General features: G+C 38.0%; 2 protein-coding genes across 21 annotated transcripts in view; both read right to left on the bottom strand.

Annotated features, from left to right (window-relative positions):
• The window catches only part of mapk8ip3 (mitogen-activated protein kinase 8 interacting protein 3), a 33,355-nt gene extending 27,278 nt beyond the window's left edge, over positions 1 to 6,077 (bottom strand). For 9 of the 20 annotated variants that reach the window (XM_059557886.1, XM_059557883.1, XM_059557881.1 and 6 more), the window contains exons 1-4: positions 5,117 to 6,076; positions 957 to 1,077; positions 784 to 854; positions 326 to 414 (exon numbers count right to left, since the gene is read on the bottom strand). In XM_059557886.1, the coding sequence (XP_059413869.1) occupies positions 326 to 414; positions 784 to 854; positions 957 to 1,077; positions 5,117 to 5,416 (581 nt within the window). In that variant the 5' untranslated portion in view covers positions 5,417 to 6,076. Of the gene's footprint in view, positions 1 to 325; positions 415 to 783; positions 855 to 956; positions 1,078 to 5,116 lie in introns of all 20 variants that reach the window. The other 11 variants (XM_059557880.1, XM_059557887.1, XM_059557890.1 and 8 more) reach the window with 3 other exon arrangements.
• A 3,293-nt stretch (positions 6,078 to 9,370) lies between these two features.
• LOC132149013 (jupiter microtubule associated homolog 2-like) lies at positions 9,371 to 23,027 on the bottom strand. Its single transcript, XM_059557879.1, has 5 exons — positions 22,869 to 23,027; positions 21,978 to 22,129; positions 11,023 to 11,171; positions 10,819 to 10,861; positions 9,371 to 10,716 (listed from the first exon to the last, which is right to left on the bottom strand). Exons 1-5 carry the CDS (start codon positions 22,922 to 22,924, stop codon positions 10,496 to 10,498), a joined length of 621 nt encoding a protein of 206 aa, XP_059413862.1. The 5' UTR covers positions 22,925 to 23,027; the 3' UTR covers positions 9,371 to 10,495.
• Between the last annotated feature and the right edge of the window lie 1,331 nt (positions 23,028 to 24,358).

Here is a 24,358-nt window from a genome sequence, read left to right as displayed (position 1 = left end):
AAGCAAGACATGACAGACTGTCACTGAGCATCATCACCCAGCGCCTAGCAACGCTGTCTCCAAGACAACTGTTTCAATAATGGGCCATTTTGCTTCATCAAAATCCAAAGCATCTGATACATACGTACAAACTGCAATACACAGTCATAGCTGATGTTCCAAACTTAGAGAATATGAGTCTGCGGTTCAAAATTCGAAGTATTTCATTCTGTTTAAAACTAATCAGAGGAATTCATCCAACAAAACCTGTCATTTACTAGAACAAAAGAAACATGCAAAACACAAATGAATTCCAAATGCACAAACTCAAATACAAGTTACTCACGCCCGTCCGCAGCCTGTAGATTCAGACTGGTTGCTGCCTGTCTGTTGCATCTTTGAACGCTCAAAGTGTCCCACATATGTCTGTATCATCTGAAGAAAAGAAAAACCTATGTGAGTGTATATGCTGAATTCTCTAGAAGTGGAGCTTTGTATTTGTAACTTTTGAGTTATGGCTAATAGTGTCCCCAGAACTTTAGATGAATACATTTCCATTATGTTTGCATTCATTTCCCATGCCAAAAATCAATTATTCAAGATCACAATCACAAAAAGCTATTTTATTAAAAAAAAAAATTTAATAACTAGTAAAAAGTATATCCACTATGGAAATTTCCATGAACTTTCATATTATTTCATACATTTTCATAACTTTTCCTACATTCTGTGCCATCCTTTTCCTCTTGGTTTTCCATTGTCTTGGGAACCCTGTGTTAATTTGAGTTATAAATCTGTGCTGACCTCTGTATGGCGCTGGTGAAGGGCGTTATACTCTTTCTTCATGTCTGATTCTCGATCTTCCAGACGAGAGACTGCAAGATAGGAACATCACAAATGCATATTGCAAGAAACTCAAATCTCTGTTTGTGTCAACATGTGTGTATGAACAAATGTAATTAAGTGCACAGACTCACTCTGGTCAGCATAGTTCTTGGCCTTCAGCTCGAGTTGTTTTGTTTGTAGCTCCAAAGTCTCCAACATGGACTGCAACTCCTTCTTGTCTGCCTCCAAGACATCTTCATATTCAATGAACTTCTGTTAACATGCAAACAAACGCATTCACACAAGATCAGATCCAGAACCTGAACTGGATGGATGAATTAATAGACAGACAAAGAAGATAGATTATAAATATACTTTATTATTAGAAAAAATACCAGAGATGGCTTGAAGAACACAAATAAACAATATATTGTCATGTTGTGTGTTCATTGTCTTCATGTTTCATCATTCAAAACATTTCTATCTTCTTTTTATTCAGTTACTGCGATAGGTGAATGTTTTTGTCCATATTTCCTGAAATGTTGTGAGTTATATTATTTCTGTGATGCATATGTAGGGTTTCTGTGCGAGGCGTGTACATGTGTGTAACACTCAATAATGCACACTCAGTCATGTTTTGGGCATGTATAGGAAAAAATAAAATTTCTCTCTAAAGAAATTTGTGAGTAATATTTGCTGAAGACTGATTTGAGAATGAACATTCTTGGTTTGTTTAATACTCTGTTTTTTTTTTTTTTTTTGCATTTATAGAGAGAAACAAAGTGTTTATCCACTTTTTTGTTCCACATTTTTGTAATGTTTTATTTTCATGTTCAATATTATTTTAAATAGGACAAGTAAAAGCAAGAGTTACATATGTAATAAACTGCATTTCTAAATCAGTAATACTGCAAATATTGTATTAAATTCTTATGATGCAAACTGTAAATTTCACATTTTACATGGTTCAAATGTGGCCCCCTTGGCCACTGAACTTGAGTACCCCTGCTAGAGTGTGTATATACAAATTAACTGACTTTCAGTGCAAAATGATCCATAACCACGGTATGAAGCAGAACATCACAAGGTCAAAAAGCATTTTGGAGAAGGAATTGTTCTTCAAATACAATACAGTCACACATTACACACACACTCCAAGTGCAGTGTGTGGTGACTTTGAGCTGCAAGGATTTTAACAGGAACACAATAGGCTCTTTCTGCAGTGCGACCCAGCCACAAACAGCCTCCTGGAATTCAGTAATCCTAGCACTGCAAAGAGAGGGAAAAACCAAACACACTCGAACACTATAACATTTTAAATCTGTCTTCGTTGAACAAATCACACCAGGCTGATCATGTCATTCTAATGAGTGTTTTAACTTATAAAGTCAGTGTACTATATACAACCCATATCAGAAGAATGTCTACATATGGGATAATAGAGGCATTACATATTATTTCATGCATACTTTTCATAATGAAATTCCAGACTGCAAATTTGAGTTCTTTCCTGCTATACCTTGACATAACAATATTTCTTATCCTGCAGTTTAATCATGAACGGCCAGTAAAGGTGAAGTGTGTATTTTCTATATCACTAGCTACACTGAATGAAATACATAAAAATAATTAGTGTTTCAAAATAGATCTGTCTGTCTGAAACTGTTGGGCCAATAGTCCCCCAAACCCCTCAACATTGAATGAGATTATATTACAGTGTCAGGCTGGTTGGGATCCCCCCGAAATAATGAATAATGTGCAGAGACATGGTTTACACTTTCAGTTTTCATTTAAATCTTGCTTGCACTTGTTTTTTTTGTTTTATTACTACTATGGAAGTCAATGGCAACCACCAACTGTTTGATTCCCAGCAATCTTCAAAATGTATAATTTTATGTTCAAAAAAAGAAAGCAACTCATAGAGGTTTGGAACGACATGAGGTGAGTAAATGATCACAACATTTTTATTTCTGGGTGAACAATCCCTTTAAGCAGGGATATAAGATTTTAATATTGAATAAAATTACATGTGACAAGTTGGAGTAGAGCCAAGTGCACCTGTTATGCCACCATACATGAGAAAGATGTGAATGCCTCATGCATGTCACAAATAATTTGTATCAATTAAGCTTTTATACTGTTATATGTCATACTGTTATACTGTTAGATGTCATGTAACTGAAATTACAACTAAAATTCTAATATGCAAATTCATTGTAATGATGTTCAATTAATCACCGATTTCTCCCCTGGGGATCGCTAATTGTATTTTATCAAGCTGTTTGACGTTCAGAATGTGTTCATGCATGGATGAGTCTATATGAGAGGAAGACAGTGAGAAATAGTGAGGTGGATGTTCTTACTGTGGCCATTATACTCTACTGTACTCTACTGCCATAATCCCACAGGATGCGAAACTGGAGAGTGCTGTTTACTTCCCCTCTCTCTCTCTCCCTCCATTCCTCACTAGCTCACTCGCTCTGTGCTCTCTGTCGGTCTCACAACATGAGAATCGGGTTACAGCGTCAGCCAGCCTCCTTCTATGAGAAAATTGATTACCCATAATCACCCTCCCTGCCCATCATCCTCCCACTTTTGTCCTCTGCACCCCAAGCACATATGTCTTTGCATTGCTGCAATAAAACACTAAATACCTATCCTTAACACTTAACCATTTTATTGTATTAATTATATTGTTTTAAACCATGGCCTATTTCTTTCTGCGGTAGATACAAACCTGCTACACACAAAATTCTCTACTGGCATCTATTATTTTTGGAGAGGTGGTTGCAACTGAGAAAATGCACAATAGATTTAATTGAAATTATTATTATATAGTTTTTAGTATCAACATATTTTCTGAGAGCATGATAAATACGGTCTAGAAATAAAAAAAAATAAAAAATAGTGAATTATTTAAAAATGCAGCTTCTTTGGCATAAAAACTGCAAAATAAAATAAAATAAAGAAATTTCTTATGAAAAAAATAATAAAGAAAAATATATTTAAAATAAAGAAATGGATATCGAAGAATAAATAAGTGTGGCCGGCTTTAATGTTTAAATTCCAAGACAAAACGAAAGTAATCAAGTGAAGGGTGAGAAGCGTCACTGCATTTACTGCATTTCATAATCACATTCTTTTCTGCAACATCTGTGATACTGAAAAACAGTCTGTATTTTCTCTTTTTTTTCCTTTCTTTCTGTCTTTTGATACAATAATATCATTGCTCAGTTATGATAGATCTATCATCACTCATTCTCCATTATATATTCACACACTAAATCTTTACAACTGCAGCCATGACTTGCGCTCACAGAGGAAACACTCTCACATGCCATTTACGCTGTCTAAACTCTGCTATAATAAAGAGGAACACAACAAGAATCCCAATCATGCTCCAGCTGTGCAATCAATAATATAGTTGTGTTTGGAAAATGCTTTGGGAATGTTAGCATGTAGTGACGATGCATGTGAAGAGATATTAAGGGCATCTGTTCCCTGTGGCTGTCTAGTCATAGTAGCAGCGCCGGTGCTGATGTCCAAAAATGAGGAGTGTTTGTCTGCGTATTATTTATGTGCAAACGTGTATGACATAATCTTTTGTAGGAGATTTAGAGATTTATGTCCTGCAAGGCAGAGCAACAAATACAATTGTCATTATGGAACAAAGCAGAAGGGTTGCTGGAAGAACTGTAATGCATATGACAGGACTATATTTCATACTAATGTGTACAGATAGAGGCACAGCCTACAGTACCATATTTTCTACATTAATTTCTAAGGCCTCAAAATGATCAGCAAGCATGATCACCACTTTGCTGGAATATCTGTTGCACACAACTTCTACATCTCATCTGATTGACAGTTTATACCTTATTGTAAAAAGCCTTTTAGCATTATTCTCAAATCGTTCCCCTTCAGGTTGTGGTACAGGCGTTATTGCAGAATTTCATTTTTGTTTTGTTTTAGCTGGGCCTTTGGATAAAATTGAGGTGTTTACTTAAGAGTGAGCTTCATATCCTCACTAATAAATAGGCTATAAAAGCCTGCATAAAAGACAAAAATACAAAACATAAAACACATATGCAAATTTTTGTTAACATTTTAAGGTTATATTTCAACAAAAATAGATTTTTCTGAATATTATTTCATGTGCCAGACTTAACAGGGTTAAAGGGTGTTTGCAAGGCTCTTTTAATTGTTTGCAGACCCAGTTACGATCAACTAATACACACAATCTGGTTTGAACAGGACATTGTATGAAGGGCATGATGGGATGTCTGTGTGATGAGATGATAATATAGTGTACCTCCTCCGCCTGTTTGCGCAGCGCTTTCTCCCGTTCATACTGCGTGATGAGCTGCTCGTTGTCCTCTCTGAGGAGCTCCAGCTCCACCTCGTGCTCCTGGTTCTCCGTTGACACCGAGTCGAGGTTCTCCAGGACGTTCACCACCAGCGGCATCAGCTCCTTCACCACCTCCTCGTCGTAGCTCTGGATGAGGCGCTCGAACTCCCGGTAGATGCTGCTGGCCAGGCCCGACACCCGATCTGACATGACCGACACGGCCCCATAATCGTCCTGGTACACCACCTCGTCCAGCTCCATCATCTTGGCGTGGTCTGATCGAAGCTCGTTATTAGAGAAATAATAATTTGTACACCGGAGACACGAATCGAAATGGCGAAACGGCTTCTATAAATGCATGATAAAGTCATCAGGTGCACATGATGCCACTTCGGTCCACGACCCGATTCCACCGGCAGCAGCCGGGTTTCGGGATGTACGGCCGTTTAATGTTCAGTATGTGTTGATGAGACGGAGCGCTCGCGAGTGGACGAGTTCTGTTCCCCGCCCGTGCTCCGCGCCCGAGTGTCGCCCGCTCGATCACACGCGTCTCGCGGATTCTCGGTGATTCTCCGGTTGCGTCCGTCTCATCATCGCTGCACTGGAGCGAAATCCATCTCATCACACATCACGCCCAACGAGCGTCTGTCGGACGATGCACCTGCCTCTCAACAGCCACAGCCCGCGAGCCCAGCCATTACTGAAAAATCAATGGAGGGGGATAAAAACGATTCCTAAATACGGGAATAAATATAGCTACCGTGCGATAGGCCCGCGGGCTCCCGTTGTCCTTGACAATCGGATATTGCTTTTCTAGCGTTATGTCAGACTGGTCATTTTTGGCATTACAAATGAATCCGGTGGTTGACAGGGCGGCGGGGGCTCGTGATGCTGTTTCCGTCGGTGACTCTCTCTCTCTCTCTCGCTGGAGGGGCCCGCTGACGTCACAGTGCCTGCACGGAGCAGACCGGGAGAGTGATGTCTGACCGCCGCTGTGCTCCTGCAGCGGAACACCATGAATTATGTTTTTGTTATATTTAATGTATCTTATTCCGTAAACGAGTATTAAAAGCAAACATTGGCGGATTGATTGATACATCGAGTTTTTTAACGAGATTTCAACACTCCGATAAATTAATCAGGGGTCCAGGCAACCACACATATAAGATCACTTTTCCAGTAGGAGATAATCGGAACCGTTTAAGGTATCACTGAGGCAATTATGTTAGAGCCGTCCGCAAAAGTTCTCGCCAAACCCCTCAGATTGCATCATGCTGCTCTCTAGCCCCCACGCGTCTTCACATGGGATTGCAATACCGCAGTATGGCACTGTCTGCAGCAGTTTATTCACAAAGAAACAAAAATGTACATTTGAATTAAATTCATGTGCCATTTTTATTTTATTTTTTGCTAAACTTTTTTAATTTGCATTTCTGTAACACTGTATTGACCTGACCACTGATTCTTGAACAAAACTCATAAAACTATCACAATCATGAAAAATGTAATGGTAAAAAACCTGGTGACTTTTGTAGCACTTTGTAACTACTACAAATACACAAAAAAAAAATTCTATATTTTTCTAATATTTGTTATTTGATATAGAAATAAATGGTGCATAATAAGAGGTGAATATTGCCTAGTACCATGAAATCCACCAAAAATACATTTAAAAAAATTAATAATATTCATATTAAACATAGTACTTTCATTTGTTTAAGAATATTCTTCGGGTCTCATTTGACTACAGAGAATCACAAGTGTTACCCCTAAATGAGATATACCAGAGGGTAACAAATAGGGCTGCAACTAACGATTATTTTGATAATCGATTAATCTGTCGATTATTTTTACGATTAATCGATTAATCGGTTTATGTACTTATATTTTAGTTTTTTCCATTTTCCCCCCAAAGTAAATTATTAATAAAGGGTCTTTATAATTCAGCATAGATTTTTAAGAGATTTTAATAATTTTGCATTGTCATATCCTCATCACAAATATACCTGGAGTTGTTTTATTATGTGTTAGTAATCCTTTGTCGAACTCTTCTGCAATCAGAACACTGACCCATACTCTAGCAAATTTCACAAGGAGATTTCAAATAATGTTTTCACCATGGCAGTCCTTAGAGCTCCTAAAGTAGTTTAACATCCCGAACAAAGCTTATTAAGGAATCTTTCAGAACATATTTTCACGAAGAATAAGGATAAAACAGAATAAGATTGCAGTGCGTTGTATTTTATTATTTACTGGGAAACAGCTTTATAGCTTATGCTGTGAAATTGTAAACAATCCTTCGAATAAAGTGCCAATGGCATGAAACCTGAATGGAACTCACAATTTAAAGTAAAATCCATCAGAAGGTTGTCCAGAAAAAACGGACACACAAAAAACCTGCTGTGTGAAAAAGAGCAGTGAATACTTAGAAAAAAAGTGCATTTCAAATATCTTTAAACATTTACCTCTCTCATTCAGTCATAATTAGGCTGCACGACTGAATTATGAACTGGTAAACGACAAACTGATCACAGAACATGTTTGTAAAGCTTTAAATGTTAACTGTTAAAAAGCAATGTTATCAGCTTTTACGACTAAACATTTGCAAACAACATTGTACTGGAGAATCTGCACAAATAAAAGGCTTAGGGGCCGTTCACATATCGCGCCTAAAAACGCGTGGAAAACGCTAGGCGCACCGCTTTCTCCTTCTTTCCAAAACGCTCGGGCAGAAGCGCCCCTGAGGCGTCTGCCTTTGCTAAGCAACCATGACGTGCTCTCTCCTTAAAGACGCGGAAATTTCAGCAAAGGATAAATGGATTTGCAGCTCAAAAAATCGATTGCAGTAGCTCTGCTACTAAATTTATTTCAAAATGGGAATCCATATACAGCTATGATCAGCTGTTCCTTCATCTTGGCTGAGCTTTTAACGTTGTTACGGGAAAGTATGAAGCTGATTATTTAGTTCTTGTCACATGACCCGCGGTGCGCTTGCTGCATTCTGAAAAGTTGAAATGTTTTTAACTCGATGCGGTGCGCACGCGCCTGGAAAAACGGGTGCGTCGCGACCGCGTCGCTTCCATTATGAGCGCGCATACTGCGCGCCTACATTGGAAATAACGAACATGAGCGCGCAAAAGACGCGATATGTGAACGGTCCCTTAAACAGTTCAGTAGTGCAGAGTTTACAGGTTAATCTTCTTTTTTGAAGGCTCAAAATAAAGTACTCCCACATCCTGCTGAATGCTGCAGACGCAGTTCGGGAAGCACGTGACATAAAACGAGGCCAGCTATTGGCTATTCGCTACTTCTCCTGTTGTACTGGCTGAGTAAATCCTCCGGTGGCTCATTACTGCCACACTTTGGTCACCGCAGATTTGAAATATGCACGAAATAAGCCGCTTACGGCAAATAAATTATTTAGCAACGAATCGATGACTAAATTAGTTGACAACTATTTTAATAATCGATTTTAATCGATTAAATCGATTCGTTGTTTCAGCTCTAGTAACAAAAAACTAAAAAAAAATAATAATAATGTATTATTACATTACATTACATATGCCGGGGCGGCAGTGGCTCAGTGGTTCATGTAGGTTGTCTACAAACCGGAAGGTTGGTGGTTCAATCCCTGGGTCCACCTGACCAAGTGTCGAGGTGTCCTTGAGCAAGACACCTAACCCCAGCTGCTCCCTACGAGCTGGATGGCGCCTTGAATGGCTGACACCGCAGTCGGTGTATGAATGAGTGTGTGAATGGGTGAATGTGAGGCAACTTGTAAAGCGCTTTGGATGGCCATGTGGTCTGTTGAAAGCGCTATATAAATGCAGTCCATTTACCATTTACCATTTAATGTATACCTTTTAAGGCTACACAAACCAAAAATTTCTGGCAATATCAAATTCTGCCTCCATCCTAAAGGTCCTCTTTCCATATTTCACTGGTTATGAAATAAGTAGGGCTGAATAGATCGTTATATTTATACATATTTTACATGGCAAGTATAAATTTATTTTGTATCTGACGATGACATTCTGTGAAAAATGAGACCAAGACCTTGCACAAAAACATGAAACCAAATTAATTCAGTGTTAAATAAACCATTTAAGTTGTCTTTCTGTAGTCGGTTTTGTACTTGAGAATCACTGATACCTCCTACTTTAAACAACACAAACCTGACTCAGTAACCTAAAAATTCAGCAAGCACATGCACATCAGTTTCTAAGTGGAGATTTCAGTTTATTTCAAGCAACATGGTAAAACAACCTTTTATTGTCATGGGAAAAAAAAAGCAATACAAAATTGCATACAAATGAACAATAAAGAGGTGCATTGTATGAAACAGTCCTCTGTGACATCATAGTATCCCGTCACATTGCCAAGCAACCACTGAAGTATTATTTTGGGCAGGGACGGCACTAGTCATGTGGGAAATACCCACACACACACACACACACTCACTCACTCACAGACTCATATTTTACCTTTCACCTGACATGCAAAGAATAAAGTAGATGGCTAATGGGAGGAAAGGCCCAAATTCACACAAGTATTAAAGAATCAATGGCGCAGCAACTCTTTTCAAGTACAGCATCAGGCATATCAGATTATTCTCTTAGTTTAACAGTCTCTGGTTACATTCAAATGCATATATGGACATTTTATTAGTGTGATATTGTCAAAGATGCGTGATTGTACGTGTTTAATCATTGTCATATGTGCTTTGGCAATTATCAGTTACAAAAACTGTGTAACCATCATTTGGTTAACCATCTAAACTACTACTTTTACATTTGGCTTTGTGTCTTGCTCAAAAAAAAAAAAAAAAAAATGCAAGAGCACAGTAAAAAAAAAAAAAAAAATTGAGAAGGGAAGTCATCTTATTGCACAAAAGAATTTGCCATCAGAACACATTCACAGGGTTTCAAAGGGAGACCTGAATATGCCGATACTGAAGAGCTTGCTTTGGCGACCAACAGTGGTACCAGTTGAACACTGCATAGACTGCTCAGATTCATGAGGCAAACTTGCATTTAATACATTAGCAAATTAACAAAACATTATCACATAAAAATACAACAGTCAATGCAAACCATTTGAAAGGAAACAACCATTTAGTTTTAGGAGCAAGAGTAACAGTGATTCGAATTCGATGAAAAGGAAAAGGGAAAGTGAGGAATGAATCAGAAAGTGCAGAATCAAAAAAGGAATGAAGAGTGACAGACTTAAAGCAAAAAAAAAAAAAAAAAGCAAAAAAAAAGTTACAGAGAAAGTAAATGAGAAAGATAAGTTTTAGTACAGGTTAAAAGCAGATGGAAGAAAAGAAGAGACTGATGGCTAGGGCTAATAGAAAACCACACTAGACTTTCCTCCCGGTGGGTTGATCACTTTGTTGTGAGAGCGAGGGCGGGGTCCAAGGCGTGGCTCGTGGTCCTTTTCTGTTGGTTGCCACGTTGCTGCCTCAGAATTCTGATTGGCTGCAGGTGCAGGGGCTGCTGGCTCTTTTTCAGGCATTGGTTGAGGGGTCACTGGCTCCACCTTCTCAACTTTCTTAGGCACTGGGGCTGGACCTGAGAGAAAAACAGTGGGAAAGGGAACTGCCTGCCAACAATAAAGACTGTGGAGAACAGATGACTTATGTGAGGTAAATCACTGGTTTTCTTTACCTGGTGGATCTGGAGTAGCAGGTACACCCACACTTAAATTGTCCTACAGAGAATAAAAGGGCATTAGAGCAGAAATGGGTGGACATTTTCAGATTTTAAAAACTTTGTGGAAAACAAACAATTATGAATTTGTGAGTCACATACACTCCTTTTCAAAAGTACTTTTTTTTTTTAAACTGTAGTAGTCTACTGGGTTTGGACTACCTTTGGTTTGTTGGGATGTTGACTTTTCACAGAAGGTGGGGTCGACTCCGCACCCCCAAAAATGTAACTGGAGGCTCCACCAGGGGGAACATGCCTGCCGTGAGTCAAAGAAGCCTCTGGGTCCCCAAATATCCCACTGCTTTTTCCACCTGAGACCGTAAGAGACACATAAATCAGTTTGTTGAGATACATTAATGATAGTTATACAAGATCACATGATGCACATTCCCAAAAATGTACATATAAATACATTCTCAGACCTTTTTAAATAGGTGTCAATTCATCAACTGACCAAAGGTTCCTTTTGTAGGTGCTTAAATGTTTTAAGAACCGGGGGTGGGTGGGGACGCGACCCACTAGGGGGCTCAGTGATCCTCCATTGTTTCTCATCACACTGTGTGAAATTCAGACTGAACTGCTGCTCTGCTACATGAGCATATGATACACATACTACAGCTCTTGACTGGATAAAGTTAGCCAGTGTCGCACTAGTTACATTTTGATGGATGACGAATAAATAAGGTAAAGATGATTATAGTGATATACAGGAGTCGTACATTAAGTAATATGTTCAGATTGCTGAGTTCCCACACAATCAGAAGTTTTTTCCCCCATTTCATCAGAACCACTGCTCCGGGTGTGCGTGTTCACAGTGTGTGTGTGCACTTTGAATGGGATAAATGCGAGCACTAATTCCAAGTATGGGTCACCATAGTCATTTCCATAGAAAAAGTCATTTCACGTCAGAATGTAAAAAATTTTCAAATGTATTTTGGTGTGTTTAGCGATTCTGAATTGATCCTTATTGTAGTTTATATGCAGTTCTTTGGCAACTCCCTGTGGTCTTGGTTGATATGGCAGGTTGACTTGTGCTTATTTATTAAAGTTACTGTATAATTGTGCTTATATGCTCTATGCCCTACGCTCTTTGGTATCAGCCGCACCACAAGGATGCACTGTTTCTATGTGTATTTAGCTTTGATCTGAAAGAAAACCGTGCATCCTTGTGGCACAGCTGACACAGAAGAGCATAGGCAGCATATGTGATTTGGAGAGACACAGAGGAGACGGTTGACAAATGAATTGTTGAATAAAAGTCGTTATTTTTGTTTTCTTTGCTTACAGAAAATATTCTCATCGCTTCATAACGTTACGGTTAAATCACTGATGGCAGATGGACTTTTCTGACGATGTCTTTCATACTTTTCTGGACCTTGACAGTAGAGCTGGACGATTATGGCCTAAAATCAAAACCTTGATTAATTGAACATTTTACCTCGATTACGATTAATGAATGATTATTTTGTTTCTGTTTTGTTTTTTTGCCCTCATAGTTCACTGACAAGGTTTGTACTGTAAATATGATTGACTATCAGCTAGTGTTGTCACGGTACCAAAATTTCAGTATTCGGTACCGATACCAGTGAAAATCCACGGTTCTCGGTACCAATTTCGGTACCAAAACAAAACACAAAAATATGCTAATTAAAAAAAAAAAACTTTTTATCACTAAAAATAAAACCAATGCCATTCTTTATACTTATTTACAATTGTGTTTAAAGTTCTTCTACAAGTAATATAATTATGAAAAACAGTAAACAAGTTTCACCCAAATTTAATTTGTCTTTTAATTTATGAAATTTAAACACATTTTATTTTTTGGTAAAATTTATTAAAATTAAAACATGGAAGACATATTGTGTGATTAATTTTTAATTAACAGTAGTAGCAGTATCACATACATTTTACAAAATAATAGTAATATTTTTAGCACAATGCCTTTATGTAAAAATGAATTTGTAATGAATGCATATTTGTCATTTATCTGAACTTAAGACTGGGGGTGATGCTTAAGACATTTTTGTTCATTGAGGGTTTCTGTAAAAAAAAAAAATAGTAATATATCATAATAATTATTATTAAAAGATAATGATACTACTAATTCTACTACCATACTAACAATATACAATGCACTATGGATTGATGAGCTGCTGGGTTCATGAATATTAATCAAGTTGTCTGCGTTCGGTCGAACTGATTTGCTGAAATCAAAACAGGGACGGTAAAAGATGAGTGCCAGCCAATGAAATTGCCATTTGCGCATTAGCTCCGCCCACTACCGGAGAAACCGGCATATCTTCTGCTTGTTCTAAAACATGAATAATTCTAAATGAACTACATTATTTTGACAGGAGAAGACAACAAAGAATATAGTTTACATGTAGCATGTCGATTCAGCGTGGTAAGACTCTCGCTCTCTCTCTTTGCATGTGTGAGAAACAGAGCTATCAGCAAAGCGACGGCGAGTCGTGCTCCTTCACACAGAGTTTACAGTTCGGCAAATACCATAGACAGTAAAAGAGGCAAATACAGGTGTACTGTGCGTCCATTGAGATGATTTGAAAAGTACAGATCGCTTGATGGAGAGAGAACTCTGAAGCGCTCAGTCAGTGTTCAGCGAGTGAAAATATATCTGCGCCAATCTTATAATAGCCTCGAACACACAGACACTGGCGAGTAAAATCTAAGAATTTATTAGACAATGGCTAACAATAGACATAATTTACTCGCCCTTAGTCAAATTTATTCACATATGCGAGTGATTTACTCGCAATGTAGAGGCTGTTTTGACGGTTTTCCGTGAATACCTTTAAATTGACACTGGTTTTACTCAAATGAAACGGTAAAATGCTTGTGAAGTGACTCAGAACAGTTCTGGTGATGTTGTATGTCCTCATTACTGCAAGCGTCATGGGCTTCAGTCTATGTAGTAAACAAACCATTCATTCATTCACACAGAGACGCGCAGATCATGCAGGATGCAGATTTCAACCAACTTTTGCGACTTAACATTTACAGATACTGGTCCATATGGAGATTTGATTTGATTAATTTATGCTAACCTTGACAAATTCCGTGATTGTCCATATTAAAATGTAAGTTTCATTTTCATAACTGGATTTTGAGATTACGTCCGCGTGTTCTGCTTCTCGGGAATCATAGCGCTGCATGCATCCAGAACCGGGTTTGAATGGGTCCTCGGTACTACCGGTACTTAAAGAAACCTTGTACCGTCACATTTAAAATTTTTTAGTACCGACTTGGTACCGAAGTACCGGGTCTTTTGACAACACTACTATCAGCAGTTATTTTATCTATGTTCATAACATTTCTTACTAGGGTTGGGTATCGTTTGAATTTTATCAATTCCGATTCTACTTATCGATTCCTAGTTTTGATTCCAATAAGATAAAAAATCCAATATAAAAAAAAATTAAGTCAAACATTTAGATGTCAAACATTTTTACAAAGCATTCTGTTGCAGCTGAATAGCATGAGCAAAACACTGCAGGAGGAATTTTGCCTGCGCTTTAAAAAAATTCCAGAGCAAACAACTAAATTAGTATAAATTTCAAATATTAAAGTGTTAAAGACAAGTAACCAGTCAGTAATAAGATAGGAACAAACAAATAAATTAGCAATATCATAAATAAATACAACTAAACAAAATTTCAGGTACAGAAGCTGTAATTGAAAGTTTAAAAACACATAGTAGTGCATAGTTTTCTTTTTACAAATTAGGGTTACTAAATATTAAATATATATTATTAAATATATTCAGTCAAGATCAGTGAATGATTTTCTTTTGTTCTTTGATGAACATTAATGACAGGCAGCGCGTTTATTAGGCCGTTGTCTCTTCAAGCAAAAATACTGCACATGTGTGTTTTCTTTCTCATCTGTTTATGTTCACGTAAGACAAAAACGGCTGCGTTTATGATGATATACTGATGTAGTTTTCTGTATCGAAGTTTCGACTCGGAACAACCTTTTCTACAGTTAAAATACACAGAACAGTCCGACAACGGACACAAACCGGGAACCCGCAGCGCAACCGCTGCACACACACATGCTATAATAAGTTTTGAGATTCTAAGCTACTTTAGTGATAAATCACAGGACAGCGCTGACAACTAGTTTATTTGTTCCTCTGTGCGCGCGATCTTCACATCTACTGTTTATATGAGTGTTTGTGCCACAATGCAGCTGCGCAAACATGGTAGCTCGATATGACAATACACATCCAATCATCGAATCGCTTGAATGTCCAAACCATAAAACAAATACAACTGACAAAGTTTAGTGAAGACTCAAGGCTCACCGCTCGTGCGCCATCACTGTGTGTTTAACCGGCATTCACCTCCGTGTTTTGATTTTATAACACTGACTAGATGGGGCAGAGTCATGTGGCTACACACGCGCTAGTATGTTTTTAAGGGGGAAGTATTAACAGGATTAAAAAACCGAAATAACCGACATGGGAAAATTACGTCGGTTAGAGGTTATGAATTTCGGTTTTGATTACTTTTCGATTAATCGTCCAGCCCTACTTGACAGTGTATTTCACTAGGCAGTCAATGGGACAGTCACAAGCCTCCTGGTTTTCAACCTAAATATCTTAATTTGTGTTCTGAAGATGAACAGAGCTTTTACGGGTTTGGAATGACATGGGGGTAAGCGATTAATGACAAAATTTTCATTTTGGAGTATTCATTTTAAGTACTTTTTAGTAGTAAAAATACCTGCAATTACATTTTTGCGAAGTATTTTTGCAAAAAAAGAACATTGAATGTTTAAATATATACTGGATTAGTTTTGTTTTAAATTTCTCCCACTGTGAAATTTGGTGGAGGATCAGTGATCTAAGGGGTGCTTCAGCAAAGCTGGAACCACACACATTTGTCTTTGTGAAGGGCGCATGAATCAAGGCACATACAAGGCAAGTACAACTATTCCAACCAAATATTGATTTCTGAACTCTTACTATGTTAAAACATAAGTAGTGTGTCATTTAAAAATGAGGCAAAACTTTATAATAACTTTCATTAATAAACTATAAACAATGAGATCATTATTGAATATATATTTTCACAGCTATAAATAAGAGAATGTGCTTAATACACTTATTAAATAGTACCTAATGATTAACAGATTAATAAACAGATTTAATTTCTTGTAAACTGAAGTGCTTACAAATGTCATTAAATGTTCAACTTTTTTCAAATCTTCAAATAATTTTGACAGTTTACAATGATTAAAAGCTTAATAAATCATAAACATATAATGCTTAACGGATCATTAATTGATGCTTACAAATGTCATTAAATGTTCAATTCATACACTCGTTCACTTCTTAATCTACAAATGATTTTAACAAATTATAAATTAGACATTTGCCGTTATTCGGTCATGCGATAAACCACAGTAATGTATATGCACGATATTGTTGCCTGAAGATTGACCGTGCCCATCGCACGGGCCCGATTGGAAATGCACATTCTCGTCCTCGGACCATGGTGGCCAGATTGCATCACTATCCGGATAAGGAGAAGATTCTGCGTCTTGCACGGCTGTCGTCGCCTCTGATGTACAACGGAGCGCGCATACTCATCTTCCCGGACTTCACCTCCGAGGTTCTGAAGCAGCGTCAGGCTTTCAATGCCGTGAGGAAAAGTCTCAAGGAGGCGAATGTTCGACATGGGTTGCTCTTCCCTGCTCGACTTTGACTCACAACTCATCCAAACATGTGTTTGACTCTGCTGAAAAGGCTCAAGACTTTGCTGACTCTATCACTGATGAGGTCAGGGCGGTGCAGTCTTCATAACTATGTTCTATAATTAGTCAGTAAGTTAGAGCTGCATGCTTGTTGATTTTCTTTTCTTTATTCAGGTAAGAGCACAAAAGTGTGACAGTACTTTTTAAGTGTTTATTTCTCTGATGTCCAATTATTCTTTCTGTTATTGTTTTAATGTTTAATGGGATTTGAGGTGTAGTTTAACCTCAGTTACTATAGCCTACTCTTTTTCGTTTTCTTTTTTGCAACGCTGCTACTCTTTGTGTTGCCTTTCGGCTCTACAGTAAATATGGGTTTGTTAAACTGCTTGGTTTGGGGAAGCGGTTGGGACGGGGTGGGGGGTTGTACTCAGTGTTTACGGTTGTTTGTCTATGTTCACCCTTCATTTCATCTGTGCTATTCAATTTTTTCATTTGAATTAATATTGTTTGCTGTAAAATGGCATCTAGTATGATTTCATCACAGGGAGGCGATATTACACTAGCCAGCTGGAATGTGCGCGGCTTGAATAGTCAGGTCAAGCGAGCTAAAATGTTTTCATATTTACGTTCCATTTCGGCTGACAATTTTTTTACAAGAGACGAACATTAAAAATGGTGAACAGAATCGCTTGAAGTGTAACTGGACTTCCCAGGTATTTCAATCCACTTTTCGTGCAGAGTCAGAGGGGTTTCAATATTATTTCGTAACTCAGTTTCGTTTAAACATATATCTACGTTAACAGACCCTAACGGCCGCTATGTTCTTATCACTGGCATAATTGCTTCTCAACATTTTACTTTTTTAAATCTCTATGCCCCTAATTATGACGATCCGTCTACCTCAGTCATTAAAAATCTTTCCGAGTCACTGGATATTGTTGATATCTGGAGGGTTCAACATCCGGCCGATAAGGAGTACTCATTCTTTTCCAATGTTCACAAGTCATATTCAAGAATAGATTTTTTTTTTTATAGACTCTAAATTATTATCGAATGTCTCTTCATCAAAGTAGCATAATATACTGATCTCTGATCATTCTGCTGTTACGGTATCTTCGGTAATATCGATTTCGGCTGGGCAAAGCCAAGTTATAACTGGAGATTTAATACTTGCCTCCTTTCTGATGAAAAATTTAGTCAGCATATTTTGGATTCTTTGACAGAGTTTATAGACATCAACGATAAAGGAGATGTTTCTGATTCGGTGTTATGGGAAACTTTTAAAGTTGTGATGAGGGGACACATAATTTCTTATGAGTCAGCAGTAAAGAAACACAGACAGAAACGCTTGGTAGAGATAGATGCTCGTCTTGCCCAGTTGGAAAAATTATATAGGGATACCACTGACTCCTGTGTTCTAAATGACATTAGGTCACTTAAATATGAATATAATAAGATCATGTCAGACCAGGTGAATAAGATGTTATTAAAAATTAAGCAGAAACATTTTGAGATTGGGGATAAATCAGATAAATTATTAGCTCGTCAGTTGAGGGGTTCTTATGCCAGTAGATCAATTCATAGTATAGCTGACAAGGATGGTAAAATATTGACTAATCCAAAGGATATCAATAAATGCTTTATGGAATTTTTTGCGGACTTGTACGAATCTAAGACGTCTGTATCATCTGAGGTTATTTATGACTTTCTTCGTTCACTTTCCCTCCCAAAATTAAGTGAAGCAGACCAGGAAATCTTGAATGCTGATATTACAATTCAAGAGTTAATGGACGCAATTAATGCCTTTCCTAATGGGAAGGCTCCTGGCCCTGATGGCTTCAGTTTCGAATTTTATATGAAATATGCAGATAAAATTGTACCCCTTATGTTACGGATGTTCAATCACTCCTTCATTAAGCAGGAATATCCCTCTTCTCTATACTCCGCCAATATTTCTTTACTCCTTAAGAAAGGCAAAGATGAGACTGATGTGTCTTCTTTTCGTCCAATTTCTCTTCTCAATTCGGATTTAAAAGTGTTCATTTTGGCAACAAGATTAAACAAATGTATTTCAACTATTATTCATCCTGACCAAGTTGGCTTTATCCCAAAAAGTACTACAATGAAACACTTGACTCAAAACCAAATGTATCTTATCAGGTAAATAATATATCCACGATTACATATACTCCGGCTGAAATGTTTTGAAATCACTTGAACCCTACCTGTTCGAAAAAATCCAGTCACTGCCCGTGTCAGTTTGAGCCTTGGTAAAGTTTTAAATCCCTGCCGCCAAGATGCTCCTCTGTTGGTCACGGATTATGGAAAGTGAAACATAAATCTATATGGGTGGTTGGATTTATTCACGCACTTTAAAATATTAATTTGAAGCTTCTTTCTTTTCAAATTCTTACAGCTTTATCATAATAGGCTCAATATTAACTTATTGGGAAAAAAACACATGTTCTATGTGAAATCAGACATTGAGCGCTCACATATGGTCAGAATGGCATAATCAATAACACCCCGCGAATATTCGACTGTTAGATTGGTAGTCGAATCAGGCTCCTCGAATCGAAGCATCGAATCGTCGACTATTTGGGGTCACCCCACGTACTAATTAGTTTCTCTGGTTTTACTATTAATAATTATGCAGTGGTATCTTTAGAGCTATATATTAATTAGAGTTCTAATAATTTAAACATGCTTGTCTTATATACAGTGGGTACAGAAAATAATCACCCCCCACCTTTAAAATAATCACATTTTGTTGCTTTGAAATGAAGATGGACAAAGTTTTTGTTTTATGTAGCTGTATTTACTTAACATCCAAGCCTAATATATAACACCAACATGTCTTAAAAAAAAATTAAAAGCATAACCCCCTCCTAAAAAAATACTTGTAAGCTCAATCATATTTACTTAAGCACCTTATCAATGGCGCACAAAGCAATAGACTTTCAACTGTGATCAGCTGTGACATTTTGATCAGCTCAGCATGAAAAGATCTTTCCTGGAGCATTTCAGTCCTTGGTAGTGCAACTGAAGCAAACAGTCAACTATGGGTGACGAAGCACTGTTAAAAGATGGATACAAAAAATAAAAAATCTCAAAGGCTTTATCAATGCCTAGAAGCAGAGTGAAGTCTATTATTAAGAAGTGGGAGGTATTTGGTAGGCTACAACACAGACCCTCCCTGGATCAGGACGTCACTCCAAATTGGATGAAAGATCCATGAGAAAACTGTTCAGAGAGGCGACCAAAAGACCTACAGCAACTCTGAAGCAGCTGCAGAAATTTATGACAAAGAGTGGTGATTATGTGCAAGTGACAACAATATCACAGATTCTGCACAAATGTGGCTTGTATGGGAGGGTTGTAAGAAAAAAAAAGCCACTCCTCAAGAAAGGCCTCATGCAGACACGACTGAGCTTTGACAAAACACACCTCAAAGATTCAGAGCCAGATGAGACGAAAACTGAATTATTTGTCCACAGCAGCAAACAATATGTCCTGTGGAAATCTAATACAGCTCACAGTCCCCAGATAACAGCGTTCCTCCAGTAAAGCATGGAGGTGGTAGGATCCTTTTCTGGGGGTTTCTCGGAAGCAGGGACTGGAGCTCTTGTCAGGATTGAAGAAAAAAATAGATGGGGCAAAATACTGTCAAATTCTTGTAGAAAACCTTCTCCCCTCTGCCAGAAAGATGTCAATGGGAAGAAGTTTCACCTTCCAACATGACAATGACCCAAAGCACACAGCAGAACTGAGCACACAGAGGTTGAAGGAGAATAAGGTAAATGTCCTTGCATGGCCCAGTCAGAGTTCAGACTTAAACCCCACTGAAAATCTGTGCAACGACTTGAAGACTGCAGTCCAAAACGCTCACCATCAAATTTACCTAAGCATTCCTGCAAAGGAGAGTGTCTAGATGTGCAAAGTTGGTAGAGACAGAGACATCTCCCAACAGACTACAGGCTGTAATAAAAGCAAAAGATGGTCAAAGAAAATACTGACACAAGATGGTGATGCTTCTCCAACTTAGTGATTCTGGTTTTTTATTTTTTTCTGATATGTTGGTATTACACTCACTTAAAGGATTATTAGGAACACCATACTTTACAGATTGTGAAATACTCAAACCGGCCTGTCTGGCACCAACAACCATGCCACGCTCAAAATTGCTAAAATCACCTTTCTTTCCCATTCTGACATTCAGTTTGGAGTTCAGGAGATTGTCTTGACCAGGACCACACCTCTAAATGCATTGAAGCAACTGCCATGTGATTGGTTGATTAGATAATTGCATTAATGAGAAATTGAACAGGTGTTCCTAATAATCCTTTAGGTGAGTGTATATCTCTCACTTGGATCTCATAAATTGCCCTGAGTAAATAAAGCTGGATTTAAAAAAAAGAAAAAGATAAAAAACAGTGTCCATCTTCATTTTAGGCTGCAAAGCAACAAAATGCTATTATTATAGGGGGGAGGGGGTATTTTCTATACCCACTTTAAGAGCATTTGTGTCTGTCTGTAAAGCTGTATTATTTCAGCTCAGCTTTATTTTAGTACATCAAGTTAATTTAATTTCAGTTAACATAAGATCTTTAAGAAGAACATAAGAAGGGAAGTCATGGCCTAATGGTTAGAGAGTCGGACTCGCAATCGAGGGGTTGTGAGTTCGAGTCTTGGGCCGGCAGGAATTGTGGGTGGGGGGAGTGAATGAACAGTTCTCTCTCCACCTTCAATACCATGACTAAAGATAAATACCACGACAAGATAAAAAACAAAAACAAATTAAAAACAAACAAAATGAATATTACAGCAGTAAAGATTAAGACACAAGATGTTTTACATTTGCATGAGAGAAAAATTCTGAAACCTTTTCTTTCAAAATCTTTTTAAACAAGTCCATAGGTGAGCTTGGTTTTAGTTTTAATTAAGGATAATAACCCTGCTTTGCGTGGCTATTTGGTCTTTTCTAAAACCGTAGTAATGATACCAGTGACATAATCAGTATCGTAACGACCAATAATAAAACACAGCATTAACCCAGAACTTAAGGCCTCAAAGTTAAACAACGTTTAACAGCACTTTAAACTTCAGATCAGGCCTGTTTTAACACTATGACCTTTAAACCCTCTCTAGACGTCTTATTTCATCAGTTCAGTCTGTGTATGATCTCTCACAGTTAACTGACTGGTTAGTCTGCTAGACTGAGGTAGAGGTTCTGATTTTGCTTCTGGTGACATGATAACAAACGCAAAGTGCCCTGGTTTGCATAGAGGAAGAGCGAGAGAGTCTCGAACACATAAAACTAAATAACAGTGTGGTGATGATTTTCACTCAGAGAGTGCAAGAGGCCCAAGACAGAAACACGGTGTCTCCTGAAAGCTCACCTGGGGGATTGGAGCGTCTGGGACCCCCTCGGGTCTCTTCTGGAGGTGCAAAAATAGAAGAGGACATTTTGTTTGGCCTTCTGGAGGCAGCGGTGTCTTCTTCAAAACCACCAAAGAGATTGCTTGACCCTCCTCCTGGGGGTCTTAGTACTCTACAGACAACATACAGATATTTGCATGAATACTATACATTTTGTCTCATTACTGAAATGTGTAGATTAATAAAGAGCTAAATGTACAGCGTCACCCCATCTGTGAGGCGGAACAGCGCAATTGCAGCAAGAAGTTCAGGCGGTCAGGCTTTTATGGGCCATCAAAGTTGTAGATAAATTGTGATAACTAGTGTATTTCTTTAAAAAAAGTTAAAGCCCTGCACACTAACCAAAACCTGCGGCGTAGTTTAGTCCACGATCAACAACACTTTAAGCAAATGCGCCAACTTCGCAGTCTGTAATTGTGCATAACTTCATATTTATTCATAAATTCATGTTTATATTTAAGGTTGACATCATTTTAATTTTCTAATACATTTCCGATTAAGAGTAAAATGCGTCTATGTAGCTCACAAACCTTCTTTTTGAGCCTCGGCGCATACGCCGCTAACGACTAACACATAATATTGACCGCATCACAAGATGTAATATCATATTTAACAGCACACACAACAGTGCACATTGTTAGTGCAGTTACATCCAGTAATCTGAACACACGTTGTAAATCCAATACAAGCTTTTTCGGGTCACTAATAAGAGTTAGCATGCTGCGCTTAGCCATGCTAAAATTTGTGTTTGACTCTCCTAAAGAATCAAAATTATTATTCAGATTAACACAGGCAAGTGTCAACACCAAAACCACATACACCGGCTTGTTCCAGATAAACTGTCAGCATACCTTGAACTTGGTTTGCCACTACTATCAAGTCCCTGAAACATGTTTGTTGAAGTCATGGTTGCTTGTCTTGGTCTACTGCGACGTGAGTGACCCAGAAACTTCAGCACCAGCCCTTCTCCTCCTACTCCTCCTACTCCTCCTCCCTGCAGAAAGAGCCCGCTGCACAGAATGATCACTGTATGATATCAAAGTACCGCGAGAGCAATAAGAGAGCACACGGATCCAATGCATTCGAATCGCTCTCGCGGTACTTTGATGTCATACAGTGATCATTCTGTGCAGCGCTGCTTGAAGTCGAAAGCGCCTAAACAACTCGTCAAATCTGGCCGAACACGCCCCAAAAGCAGCAGCAGTTTTAACATTATGTGACATGACATCTGACGCACAGATGCCATTGGCATGTGTCATTGGACAGTGGCATGTGTCACTAAAAACCTGACACATGTCGGTTTTCAATGGCATGTGTCATTGGACAGTGGCATGTGTCACTAAAAGCTGTGACACATGTCAATAGACTGCGTCATGTGTCAGTTGCTGCGGTGCGTGTCGCGCCTTCGGTAGTGACTGACACCTGCTGCTGGGTGTCTCTGCATAATGTAAGTTTATTTCCAGTAGCCTGCTTTGTGCTATGCATTCAAATACGTAAATACGTAAAAAAAATATATATATTTTTTTGCATAGATTTGACAGTTGTATCATTTGTAATTATAAAATAATATAGAGACTACACAGAAGACATAAATTTTTTTTTTACAGTTATAAACTGAATTAGATTTAATTTATATATAATGAATATATTACTATGTAAAATATTAAAGGAATCTGGCACTTGCCAATGTTAAATTTATACTGACACCTAACGACGTGCACGTAGCGTCAAACACAAAAAAAGGATAACAGTAACGGATACAAGTGTTATGGTATTCGTTTGTATCGAATAATTGGTAGTCTGCGTGATCACCCAAGCACTGGTAGGCTATTGCACAACATGCAGTGTCATCTGCCACTCATATACAGTGTCACATCTTGACATCATGTTTGAAAAACAAATAATAACTTGTAAATAATGTGTCAGTGGAGAGTGGCATGAGTCACTTAAAGCATCACTAAAACTTGTGACACATGCCACTCTCCACTGACACATGCCAATGAAAATTGGACAGTTCAGTTGTTTTCAAGTGGCATGTGTCAGTGAAGAGTGGTTTGTGTGAATAAAACTTGTGACATGTGCCAATTGCTTATTACTAAATATATAATTTGCAGTGATAGTGGCCTACTCTGTCCATTGTAGTGTTAGTATAATATACAGTAGGCCTCCAGTGCTGACGTGTTTGCATTTTTAAAATGGTATGATTGTGTATACCAATGCAATAAATTATAGATTATATAAACTGTAAATATGATGTATAATTGCAACTATGTAAACATAATTATATACTCACTTCCAGCTTTTTTTGCCAGTTATGCATTATTTAGGTGCATTGTTGTAT

The sequence above is a fragment of the Carassius carassius genome, chromosome 9, assembly GCF_963082965.1.
Source record: "Carassius carassius chromosome 9, fCarCar2.1, whole genome shotgun sequence".
In the NCBI taxonomy this organism is placed as follows: domain Eukaryota; kingdom Metazoa; phylum Chordata; class Actinopteri; order Cypriniformes; family Cyprinidae; genus Carassius; species Carassius carassius.
Note: the sequence above shows the minus strand (reverse complement) of the source record. Positions and strands in the feature narration are given on the sequence as shown.